The following is a 13209-nucleotide window of genomic DNA, read 5'->3' as shown; positions in this document are numbered from 1 at the left end:
ACATCCTTACTTGCTGCTAATGAATTAACTTCTCTCCGCTTATCCTCAATTGCTGCTGCTAAGCATTTCAGTACTTGGTTGTGACGCCATGTATAGCGCCCCTGGGTGAGGCTTACCTTGCACCCTGATAGGATATGGTGGAGGCTGCCCACACACGAACAAAGTGTACATTTATCATCCTCACCAAACCATTGACTTAAGTTCTTGGGAGATGATCATTTGATGATCAGTTGATCATTTTTTCTAACCTTTCAACCTTTGACAGAGGAACTTCATAGACTGTCAATGGCCACATCAGCCGGGGCAATAAGCCAAACTGCAAACACCACAACTTAAGCTTACTTGGTAGTCCTGACTTGTCAATTTTGGGGCAGCCGTGGTGTACTGGTTAGCGCATCGGGCTTGTAACCGGAGGGTTGCCGGTTCGATCCCCGACCAATCCACCACGGCTGAAGTGCCCTTGAGCAAGGCACCTAACCCCTCACTGCTCCCCGAGCGCCGCTGGTTGGGCAGGCAGCTCACTGCTCTGGGTTGTGTGATTCACCTCACTGTGTGTTCACTGTGTGCTGTGTGTTCACTAATTCGGTTAAATTGGGTTAAATGCAGAGAACTGAATTTCCCTCACGGGATCAATAAAGTATATATTCTATCCTATTCTATTCTATTTTTGTAATACCTTGCCTAGTGACCTGTCTTAATTCTTCAACCTGTACCTTATCATTAAGGCTTGCATCATACCATCTTCCCAAACCCTTCACTGGCTTATCCATAACTGTGGGCATCACCTCCTTATCAATAACAAACTTCTTATCTACTACCTTCCCTTTGACAATTGAGAGACTCCTAGACTTACTAGGCTTCACCTTCATTCTAGCCCACTGCAGATTGCTATTTAGCTTATCCAATAACCTGTTGGTGCATGGGACGGTAGACGTCATAGTTGTCATGTCGTCCATGAAAGCCCTAAATGGGGGGAGGCGTAGCCCTCCCTGCAATCTCTCCCCACCCACTACCCATTTCGATGCCCTAATAATGACCTCCATTGCCATTGTAAAAGCAAGTGGGGAGATGGTACATCCCGCCATAATCCCTATCTCAAGCTGCTGCCACCCTGTGGTGTACTCCGAAGTAGTAAAACATAGTTGAATATCCAGAAAGTATGCTTTCACTAGGCTTTTAATGCTACCTGGAATTCTAATGTAGTCAAAGGCCTCCCACAACAGACTATGCGGTACTGATCCAAAAGCATTAGCCAAATCCAAGAACACAACATGCAGGTCTCTCCTCTCACGCTTCGCTAACTGAATTTGGTGCCAAATCATGCTGGTATGCTCTAAGCACCCGGAGAAGCCAGGGATTCCAGCCTTTTGCACCGAGGTATCAATTAGCTTATTCCTTTCAACAGGGGCGGAGTGGTAATCGAGAGATTCGGGACATTTCCCGCCAGGCCGGCCGGCCCACGTTGCATTTGATTTGGCCCATGACGGGCCTGAGCGGCCGCTAGTAGCCCTGCATTGTTTTACTATCATAAGAGTTTGTTAATCGAACTTCAGTCCCCTAAGAAGTCACCCAAAGTTCATTTATCAAATTGAGGAAGCCAACCATTATATAAACCATTCAGTTGCGATATACACCTTAGTCATGGTTACCTTACATATTAATTACAGGCCTATTCATCTCAGTTCTCGCTCATCAGTGCATTGGTATGTAGCCTTTGGGTGTCTTGATTTAATTGTTCATATATTATTAAAGTGTTATTTAACTCTTTTGGTCACAAATAAATTCGAAATAGAACAGCAAAGCCTCCTGGGAATCGCAAATACGTTTGCTAGGTCAAGTCTATTACAGAAATGTAGGGGGATAGATGAGCGACCCCTCCTTTAATGGCATGGCCCTTTAGCCTGTATTAGTGAACGTAGCGTTTTGATAGTGAACGGATTAGCAGGTGCTTGCGTGATTAATATGGAAGGCAAGAAGAGGAAAGACGAGAAAGAGGGGACTGAAAAGGGCAGAATTAAGAAGAAGCGACTGCTGGAGGAGCATGCATCTAAATGCTCAAAACAGATTTATCCGTAGCCAAGTCCACGGCCATCAACGAGTGCAGGTAAATTTGACAGAATGAAAAACACTGACACAAAGCTCAACTACGTTACTATTGCTAGACGGAAAATATCACAAGCTAGTTAACTCATTTACATTTGAAACGAATCAATGGCTTAGCCTACAGTTTTTTTCAGTGGCTAACATAGCGTGAATTGTCCAAACAGTTGTCACATTTTCAAAACTCGAAGTCTCCCAACTAGCACAGCATCCGTCTTTTGTGGCCATACCATTCACACATTTCATGTCGTTTTCGCACAATATGTAGGCAGTGAACCATCCTTACATTTTCTTAACAGACAAGTTATACCTCTTAACAAAATTATGGATCGTTTTTCTATTATTTACAGATGTTAACACACAACACCCCACAATTAAAACAATATTCCAAACCTTAACGTCTGCTTCTGCAATGGTATCAGTTCAAAAACAATATATCTCAGCTGATAATAAACAAACAATTGAATAATTGGCACAAGGATGATTTATGTTGGGTATGGGGCCAACCACAGCTGATTCCAGTCTGTCTTAGACTCAGTGGCAGGGGTTATTTCTCTCTATTACATTTACACTTGAAGGAGGAGGTGATGTTTTTGGAAACAGAAACAGAAAAAGACAAATACTGTCAGGCCCAAGGAGAGGGCAAGGTAGAGATGTAAGAATGCGTGGTGCTGGCATTTTTTTGGTTCGGTAGGGGGCCGGTGTGGTCAGAATATTCCCGGTGGATTTTTGTGTCCCACTCCGCCCCTGCCTTTCAAGATAACTTGTCAGCCTCCGTGCCACAACACTAAAGAAAACCTTCCCTTCAACATTCAGTAAGCTAATTGGTCTAAATTGATTAATCTCCACTGCATCCTTTTCTTTAGGAATAAATATTCCCCCAGCCCTACGCCAAGCCTTAGGAATACACTGCTTTTTCCAAACTACTTTCATTAACTGCCACAGAAATCTCAAAACACCTGGTGCACTCTTATACAGCCGGTAGGGCACCCCATTAGGTCCCGGGGCCGAAGAGGCCCTTGCATGCTTAATCACTTCTTGCACCTCCTTCCACCTTGGTGGACTGTCATCACACTGGCTACTTACATCACCAATAGGCGGGATATCAGCGGGAAGCACCATCTCTCTGAACCTCTCCCCATCTTTGTACACCCCCTCTAAGTACTCCTCAAGTTTCAGCTTAGGTTCCAAAAGGCTACCACTTTTCTGCATTACAAATAATGACTTAACAAACTTAAATGGGTCTTTGTAGAATGCTAGTCGAGCTCGTGATTTCTTTTTCCTGTTCTTCCTAATATTTTCTGCTCTTCTTAGCACTGCCAACCGCCCCCTCACATCTGCCTGTAGAATGTCAATACCTTCCTTCTCAACGACTGTAGCTTTTCTCCACTGCTTCTTAAGCTGCCTCCTCTCCTTAATGCAGGCCTACTCAACTAGCGGCCCGCTTGTGAGCAAGCTGTTTTTGTTAAAAATATTTATTTCTTTATGAGATTTTCCTTTTTCTCAGAATAAATTTGCTTGCCTTGCAGGGTATATTTTTCCTCATTGTTTTCATTGTGGGAGTACAATAAATCACCTAAAAATTATTTTTTATACCTATTTTTAGTCAACTTTTACCAAGGGTGCCAATAATTCTGGAGGGTACTGTATTTACCAAGTACATTTTAATCAGTATGTACAATGACCCAGTAGTAAGGAAGATGGACCCTGATGGAGTTGTTGTTATGAGGTAAGTACTGAATAAACCCATGCATGATAAATGGGTATAGGCCTATGTGTTAATGATGACAGCAAAATAAAAGGGAAATAAAGAATGTAGTTTCTTAGAAACAACTTTGTTCTTTCCCAGTAAATACAGTTTTAGGCAAAGTTATTACCAGCCAAAGTAGCACAATTACATGGTAAGTAATTGAATGGTTGAACTACTTGGTAGCATGGCCGTGATTTCTCTTTCTTTATGTGGTAATTGTGTAATAATTATCCTGTAGTTACCCTTATTTTACAGAAGTAATTGACCCTTAGTTCAGATTATTGTACGGCTCTTCAGGCTGCGATACAATCCGTAACCGCTAGATGGGAGAATTTCACAATGAAATGTTCTCAATCCTACACAATATCCCTTTAATGCCGTAAAACAACTGCAAAAAGAACTGTACTTGTCTGAACTGTCAGTTTGTTGCAGAAAGGTCACAGACAACATAACAAATGCTGAAAAAGACCAATTAAACTATTTAATGGAAAATATATATCTTAATTTGGAATTTGATTATTTAAAAAAAAAAAAAACAGGGGTGACAAAATGCATTTGATATGTTGCCAATATCCTTTTGGATAAGCTAGTTTCTGATGACCAAAGGTTCTGGCAGGGAACAGAGGAGATAGATGTGCAGGTTTTCAGCCTGAGCTGCCGGGCAAAATCCAAATTCACCGGAAGTTTAGGCAGGGTCCACCCAGCCAACCATAAATACTTAAATTGTGTACATTTGTGGCTGATTCTGTGGTAAAAGCAAAGAGCATAAAACATGACCCATAAAGAGAACACACAAGCCTGGTTCCTTATGCAGATGGAGTAATGAACTCACTTAACTGCCTTCTTAAATGGAACAAACCAAGACTATCAAACTGTGGCAGACCACAATTGTTCCAAACTTTTTACTGGATTTGTACTGCCTTCTGACAGCAAGGATTTCCATCTTGAAATTTCTCAGTTCCAAAAAGTTAGGGCAGGTAGATTCAACGCACTAGTTTAGATTTAAAATATGGATTTCAAATCAGAACTGCATTTTGTAGATATCACAGTCACATTCATCAGATTAGTCAAATTAGGTGTATATGACATCGAAAGACCTAATTTGCCTGTCTAGCATAGCGTCACCAGCTGTCCAAAGACAGAATAGTTTTTGGAATTTATTTACAAAATATTAGTTACACAAATATGATGATATCCACATGCCCAAACTGCTAACCTGGTCTAGTGCCACCAGCTGACCAAATAGTTAATGTGACAGACATTTACAACACCTTCATTAATTAGTCTGAAACGTTCCTAAATATTAGATACTATGATAAGGCTGATACTGACATGCCTCACTCATATGGCTGGTGTAGCCCCCCCGTCCCCTAAGCAGGTATAGGCTGGAAGGAGATATTTTGAATAACTACCAGCTGTTGTCTGCATTGCACTGCATATCACAAAATGTATGTCATAAACAAATTACTTAGAAGCATATCATTGTACCCTACATGTTTGTAATGTAAAGCCACCCGGTGACTGCCATCAATGTAAAACATCAAGAGGTAAGCAAGTGCTTCCCATGTAGAAAACATGCAAAAACAAGTGGTGCACACAGCAAATATGTGAATTTTACAAGGCACGTGCTGCTTTGTTAGATTCCAAAATGTCATGGGTCCACATTTCTTTATTGATTTTATCTTGATTTATGCTTTCTTTTTATTTTCTATTATAATCATTTTATTATTATTATTATTATTATTACTACTACTATTATTATTATTATTATTACTATTACTCTTTGCCCATATATGCTGCTATTACTGTTTGGTTTTTGTTTATGTAAAGCACATTGAATTGCCTCTGTGTATGAAACAAATAAACTTGACTTGACTTGACTTGACTTTACCAACTGCACCCATATCTTTTGGTGAGATCAACTTTAGACTTCAGCAGTGTCACCAGATCTTTGGCTCTCATGCGTGATACAGGTTTATAGTCCAGCAGAGGTGTTATGACGCCAGCCATCTGAGGCTGCAGTTTAGCCAGTGCATGTGGAGCCTGTTGATCATAGAGAAACCTGCGGAGCTCCTGAACTCTGCTGTATGTCCAGGGCTTAGAGTTGGTGAACATCTCCAGAAGAGTGATGCCCAGAGACCACATGTCGGAGGAGGTGCTGCAGTTCTCACAGTTCACCAGGCACTCGGGGGCCATGTAGGGGGGGGTTCCCCCGATTGGACCACACTGGGCCCCTAGGTCACTTCCTGTGCTCATTGACATGGTCTCCTGCCAGTTGGCCATGCCCCAGTCCGTGAGATAGGCCTTTCTGCTATCGGCTGTAATCTGTAAACAACAACAAACCAGTAGAGGTCAATTTAAATGGCAATACCTGCCCAAACTAGCTGCATAGAGGTCAATTTAAATGGCCATACCTGCCCAAACTAGCTGCATAGAGATCAATTTAAATGGCCATACCTGCCCAAACTAGCTGCATAGAGATCAATTTAAATGTACACACCTGCCCAAACTAGCTGCATAGAGTAAATAATAGGAGGGCAGTTCTCTTCAGTCAAAGCACTTTGATGTCATCTAGTGAATTTCCCCTTAGGGATCAATGAAGTCTCTATCTATCTAGCGCACTAAATATATACCCATATATCACCTGTGGGCTTCCATACCTACTGAGGCCACTACAAGATATTTGTCTACGTTTGGACCTGTCATCCACATTTCAACACATATGTGACTCTCCACGGCAAAACCAGTCGCTTGTCGCAACAGACGTTTCTGAGAAAAATTACCATTTATGTCACTTGTGCTAAAATCGTGGATTTTTTTTTTGTGTGTGTTTTGAAACAGTGGGAGGTCTACACTGTACGGCCGTGAATACATTTCGCCGAAAAACTGAACTTTTCTAGTCTAAAAACGTGAGTTTCTTGAGGTGAGAAAGTTAGAGGAAGCAGCACTTGTCTTCGACTCAATAAAGTTAAGGTTTTACTGTAACTTTTCCATTTATGAGATCCATATGAAACATGATAGTCACCATTATGTTTGCTGGCTTCAGATCTTGGTGGATGATCTGTTTTCCATGTATGTACTCAACAGCCATAGCGATCTCTAAAGCCACAAACAGCTTATCCTCATACTGCAACTGAAATTGTAATTAAAAAAAAATTTCATTAGTATGAAATGCATGTTATATAGAAATTCTATTTGTACAACTACCTAGATAGAGAAAACATCATGTCTCACCTTACTGGGAGGGTCTCTCCAAAGGACCTGCTGCAAGTTGGCTCCATGGATGTACTGATTAGCAATGAGGATCTGTGTCTCACTTCTGGCCACAGCCATCATCCGCACAATGTGGGGGTGGGACAAACGCCTGAGGAATATTTAGCGTGAGCATTTGTCAATATTTGAAGGAAAATGAATTATGCATACACAGTACACTGATAGTTTTTAACTACATCAATATAATGTTGTCAATGCAAGCATTTTACAATTATAAATAAAGGACAAAAAAGTCTAACTGTAAAATCTGTTTGAATTACAATGAAAAAAAATATAAACGTAACACTTTTGTCTTGGCTCCAAGTGTTCATGAATTGAAGTGAAAGATTTATTCTGTGCACTAAAAACATGTGTGGCTCAAATGTGTTAAATGTGTGTCAATGAACACTTTGCTGTTGTCTGTTGCCGTCGTCTGAGGAAGGGCTCACAGGCCCGAAACGTCACAGTCTTTAAAGAAGAAATGGGAGCATAACATTGGTTGCAGCAGACTTTTCTCTTGCTTTAGTACTTGCCTGTTTGTCCTGCTCCTTTTTTGTAAACCGGATGTGTGTGCTTTCATTGCAATTTCTTAGATAATACTGTACATCCACCCAACAAGTGTGATATGTCAAAAATGACATTACAAAAATATGATTACTGCACAGATGTACCTGAGATTGGTCACGGTAAAAGGACACTTTCAAACATGCAGCTTTATTGTTCAACACAATGCATATGAACAGTTTGAAGGCACATACAACTGAATGTTTGTCCACCAGAGCTGTTGTCTGTGAACTGAATGAAATGATTGCCAAAACTTGAGAATGAAATTTGAATGAAATGAATCTTTTGTCCACATAGAAGTCTTAGATTGCTTACTTCAACTTATCAAAACTAGGAGCCGGACAACAAATGTGTTTATATTTGTGTTGAATATACAATAAATCATTCATAGAGAGATATACACACACTCACAATGGTATGAGAAACTCATTTGTGATGACTGAACTGTGTCGAATGGGCATGATCTTCACAGCAACAGTAGTTCCCTGGTATGAGCCTGTGTAAACTGCTCCATATGATCCTCTTCCAATGCAGTTACTGTAGTCCACGATTATTGTAGATGCATCCACAAAATATATTTCTTTACGGATCTCTGGTGGGCAAGTAAAGACAAAGACAATAACGGTTGTTAAAGGAAAAGTAAAAAGGCTACTATCATTAAAAAATAAATAAAAATATAGCCGCAAGCAGTGATGGTGGGCCCGAGCACCTGCGGTGCGGAGCCGTGACATTTCGGAATCTAACAAAGCAACACGTGTGTTGGTGGGCGGGCATGTGCTGAGCAACACACAAGCCCACCAAATTTGGTTAATTTTCATCAATGTATGTGTCAACCATAATAGTCAATGTGCTAGGTGGAGCTATAGACTCCTAAGCCTCACCCTAGCCTCACCCTATCCCTGACTAGCGGTAGCAATAACACACATGCCCACCAAATGTGGTTCATTTCTGTGAATGTATCACCCACAACATACAATGCGCTAGGTGGCGCTCTAGAGTCTCTAAGCCACAACCTAGGCCTGAGCTCTGTTTCTGACTAGCGGCAGTAATAACACACAAGCTCACCTAATTAGATTCATTTTCAAGAATGTATATGTCAACAACAACAGGTAACACACTAGGTGGTAGGCCTGTAGCGAGGCGTCGATGACGTTGACCAATCGACTTCAAAATATCGTCGACGTCATATTTATTCGTCGAAATATCGCCACGAACACGTGGGTAACAGAAACAAACAAAACAAACAGTTTGCACTTCCTCAAACCAAAAAAGCCTTGCAAAAAGCCCTGGCAAACTGCTCGCCTGAGGTGGTCAAAGGTATGGGAATACAGCTAGCTTACGGCTGCAGAACACACAGAGCTAACTCATGTTGTGGTCATTAGAGCAGTGTTTCCCACACATAGACTTATTCGTGGCGGTGCGCCACAGATTCAACACCAGCCGCCACATACAGTATTGCGTTTCGTTATTAATTTATTTTTTAACGCTATTAAAAACAAACATCGTATTCGCTGCATTTCCTTTCCCTCCTTTCTCTCTGTCACTCACGCGTCTCTCTCTCGTACACACACACACAGCCCCTCTCCTCCGTGCTCACCGCGTCTGTCTCCATTTAAACGAGATCATCCCTGGAAACGTGAAAGCTTTGCCTATCGGGAAAGTGCGATATCTAATGTCGCAATGGTGCACCTGACGCTGCTCGGGTGAAAGCATACATCTTTGTAAGTTTTCATTGTAGACTATGCGTGCAACCTTACCAAACAGTAGGCCTATAAAAGCAAACCCCCTCGCCTTGGCCCGCTTTCTCTCACTCTCGCCCTCCCTCTCCCTCTCGTGCGCACTACTGGACACCCGTCCCTCGACATGTACATTAAATCCAAATAAAACATTCACTATCGTGAAAGCAATGACGCATAGAAGACTAGCAAAATTATTATTAATTCCGGTTAGCATAAATAATTAGCATGCTGCACAGATTTGATTAAAACTCTTGCATCTCAATACCAATGTTTTCCAACTCAAAAGGGCCTGTCCCAAGGGGAAAAAGTATTAGCCCACCTTGAAACTTAAAACACACGTGGGGAAAGTGAACAATCCAACTAGTAGTCTAAGCTAGCCAACTTTGTTTATAGTTGGCCTATGTTGAGGCTTCAACCAGACAGCTGAATTAAAGAGGTGGAGTTGTATATGAACAGTAGGTTATAATCTGCATAAAGTATGCTGCTATGAATATCAGAAATGAAGGATGCTCTCTTTGTATATATTTTTTATATATCTTATTATATTATATAGATATAATATAATACGCTGATGTTCCAAGGTAGGCTGTTTAAATGTTATTTAAATTGCACCAGATCCTCTTGTGGCATTGTTTGGTGTTGCCCCTGAAGAGCTGCAGCTGCCTGTAGCAAAACGTAGGGCACTTGCCTTTGCCTCTCTTCTAGCACGCCACTCAATATTAATGCATTGGAAGAGGGCTGCTCCATCCAAACACACTGAATGGGTTAAGGATGTTCTTTCCTGTCTTTCATTAGAGAAAATTAGGTTTACCCTCAGGGGAACAGGGAATAAATGTTATCAAATCTGGGGCCCTTTTCTTGATAGCATGCAGACTCTGACAGTATAGTCGAGGAATAGTTGCTTGTGCTGGATGGTTGTCCTTTCTTTTTTTTAATATTGTGGCTTCTCTGGTATTGCACTGAATACAAATATGATTGTTTTCAATTTTGGTCAGTTTTTTTTCTTTCTATTATTATTATTACTATCACTATACTTACTATTGTAGTATTATCATTTATCTTGTTTTGTTTTCCTTTGTTTTCTCCCTTGTCTGTATGAGAATGTGGGAGGGATAGGGGTGGGGGTTGGTGGGTTGTGGGCTGAAAGATTGTGTTGAACTGTTAATGAAGTGTATGTTTTGCATTGTGATGAAAAACTCAATAGAAAGACATGTGAAAGAAATGTTATTTAATAAAATGTTTTTTTTTCCAAACAACAACTAGCTTTTAGAACATGAAATGCATTGTTGGACTTGACTTTAACGTTACTTTAAAAGTAACTACATTACCCCTCAAGCAAGCTAATCATGCCATAGCACTCCAATAATAATAAGAGTAGATTTAACATTTCCCACTGTTGTTTTAATTGCTATTGTGTTTTCAGGATTGGTATTGTAAGGATCTAAATTCCCAGGCTGATGACATTCATTTCAATCACTGTGGACTCTTGATTAGCTACTAAGTGTGGACCTCCTGTCACATGTTTGTCCAAAGTCCTCAGAAGTCAACTTGGACCAGGAAATGTAACCAAATGCATTGTCATGTCTTGATTAATTTACTCAAGTGGTTTCACTACAACAATGGTCTCAGTTTCACCTACAGTACTCATCATGTGATCTCCATTCATGTTAACCCCTATCACTGTGTGAACCAATCACAAACTTTGTAGCCTATATAAGGGTAGACAAAACATCATTCATGGAGTCTCTATTAGCTAGAGCTCCCACACTTAGGTGTGTAATCTTCCTCTGAGCTGGTAAAGTATGTATCGTTCTCTGTCTGTTTTCTGTATGATAGCCTAAGTATTACTTAAACCTGTTTTTCGTAACTTTCATATTATTCATTTAGATGCTTGCTTCTTTAATGTATTACATTCTTAACTTGTACCTGACAAATAAATTGTTATGCTAATGCGCATAGCCTTTCTTGTACTTAGAGACCAGAGTGGTAGTGATAGGTAACGGTGTTTGGCACGGCGAAAGGCTGGGATTTAGCTTTGCCACCGTAGAAGTTAAGTCAGCTGAGATAGTAAGCTGCAGAAGAACTGGCTATTGCACCGGAGTTAGCGATGAGCAGTTCCCCAGTGGGTGGTCCGTGCGAGACGGCCTCACCGTAGTTCGGCCTGAGCCCTCTAACATAAGGTTTTGGTAGACCAGGCGTATCACACATTGGGTTTCAGAGTATTGCAGCTCAAAGCGGCCCGAGTCAGCACTGCAGTCTCTGCCTATTTCAGCAACCAGGACGAGTAGTGTGTAAGAGGAACTGCCCGATTAAAACAGCCGAGGAAGATACCCACAAACATTATTCCTAGGGACTAAACGCGTGTCATGAGAACAGTTAGGCATTCTCCTTAACAGCTAATATTGTGGGTTTATTAGGTTTATTATTAGCTTTATTAGGTTTAGCAGGGGCTTGGAATTAATTGATGTTTTCAACAGTGCGCGGCTGCTTCATGGATTTTCCTTCGACCATTTCCTGTTCCCTCATTGGTCCAGAGAAGTGACGTCTTTACAGTATTTATTTGAGATACATTATGGTTTTTATTAATCGAACAACAGAAAAATAATTGTTAGACTAATCGTCCAATTAGTCGTTAGATTAGTCGACTAATCGATAAAATAATCGCCCAAATAATCGTTTTAAAAATAATCGGTTACCCCCAGCCCTACTAGGTGGCGCTGTAGAGTTCCTAAGCCACACCCTCGGGCAGAGCTCTGTCTCTGAATAGCTATAGCAAAACACATGGCCACCAAATTTGGTTCATTTTCGTGAATGTACGTGTCAACCACAACAGACAACACGCTAGGTAGCGCTATAGAGTCCCTAAGCCACACCCTAGGCTAGAGCTCTGTCTGTGACTAGCGATATAGCAATAACACACAAGCCCACCAAATTTGGTTCATTTTCGCGAATGTATGTGTTAACCACAACAGACAACGCACTAGGTGGCACTATAGAGTCCCTAAGCCCCACCCTAGGCCAAAGCTCTGTCTCTGACTAGCGATAGCAAAAACACACAAGTCCACCAAATTTGGTTCATTTTCGTGAATGTTTGTGTAAACCACAACAGATAATGTGCTGCTAGGTGGCGCTATAGAGTCCCGAAGCTACACCTTAGGCCAGAGCTCTGTCTCTGACTAGCAGAAGCAATTCCACATGTAGCTGCCAAATTACATCCAATTTATAACCTTTTTTCTGCCTATAACACAAACTTCCTGTTTCTTAACACTAGAAGCGCCAAGAGACGGTCATTTGACCGCTGACGCGTATTACTAGAAGCGCCGTGTAGGTTTGACCTAGATATACCTAGAACTGCCGGGCTGCGGATTACAAAATCGATTAAATTCCAGGACCCTACGTTCATGACTTTTCCTAAATACCCGTGTTTTGTCACCCAGAATTTTTACATGATCAAAAGCACACCGGTACAAGCTAGTTTAGAGCTATTTTGCGCTCACTTATGTGACAACACTATGTTGTCTTACGTTCGGGCATGTTTGTCCAGGCTGCTATTCTCTTTTCTCACAGCAGATGTCGCAAGGGTTTCCTGTCAGACGGGCATGAGAATAATATTTTACCATAAAACATATAGTTTATATATGTGCAATATGTATTATATATGTGATTTATTTCAACTATTTTTCATTTACATGGCATAGTCTTTGGAGGCGATTTACAGTGGTAAAATGCGAATTTGTTTTGAAAACGTTGCAACGTTCTATTAGGCAGGCCTACGTGTGTAAAAAACATTTTCAGCTGAAATTT

At 41.0% G+C, this 13209-nt stretch overlaps 1 protein-coding gene across 2 annotated transcripts in view; it reads right to left on the bottom strand.

The window, feature by feature from the left end:
• Positions 1-5344: 5344 nt before the first annotated feature.
• The window catches only part of LOC134079211 (uncharacterized), a 36163-nt gene continuing 28298 nt past the window's right edge, over positions 5345-13209 (bottom strand). For both annotated transcript variants that reach the window (XM_062535409.1, XM_062535410.1), the window contains 4 exons: positions 8078-8258; positions 7085-7214; positions 6876-6983; positions 5345-6175 (listed from right to left, as the gene is read on the bottom strand). In XM_062535409.1, the coding sequence (XP_062391393.1) occupies positions 5738-6175; positions 6876-6983; positions 7085-7214; positions 8078-8258 (857 nt within the window). In that variant the 3' untranslated portion in view covers positions 5345-5737. The remainder of the gene's footprint in view (positions 6176-6875; positions 6984-7084; positions 7215-8077; positions 8259-13209) is intronic.

The sequence above is a fragment of the Sardina pilchardus genome, chromosome 4 (assembly GCF_963854185.1).
Source record: "Sardina pilchardus chromosome 4, fSarPil1.1, whole genome shotgun sequence".
In the NCBI taxonomy this organism is placed as follows: Eukaryota; Metazoa; Chordata; class Actinopteri; order Clupeiformes; family Clupeidae; genus Sardina; species Sardina pilchardus.
The sequence above is the reverse complement of the archived record's forward strand: the minus strand, read 5'-3'. Positions and strand labels throughout refer to the sequence as shown.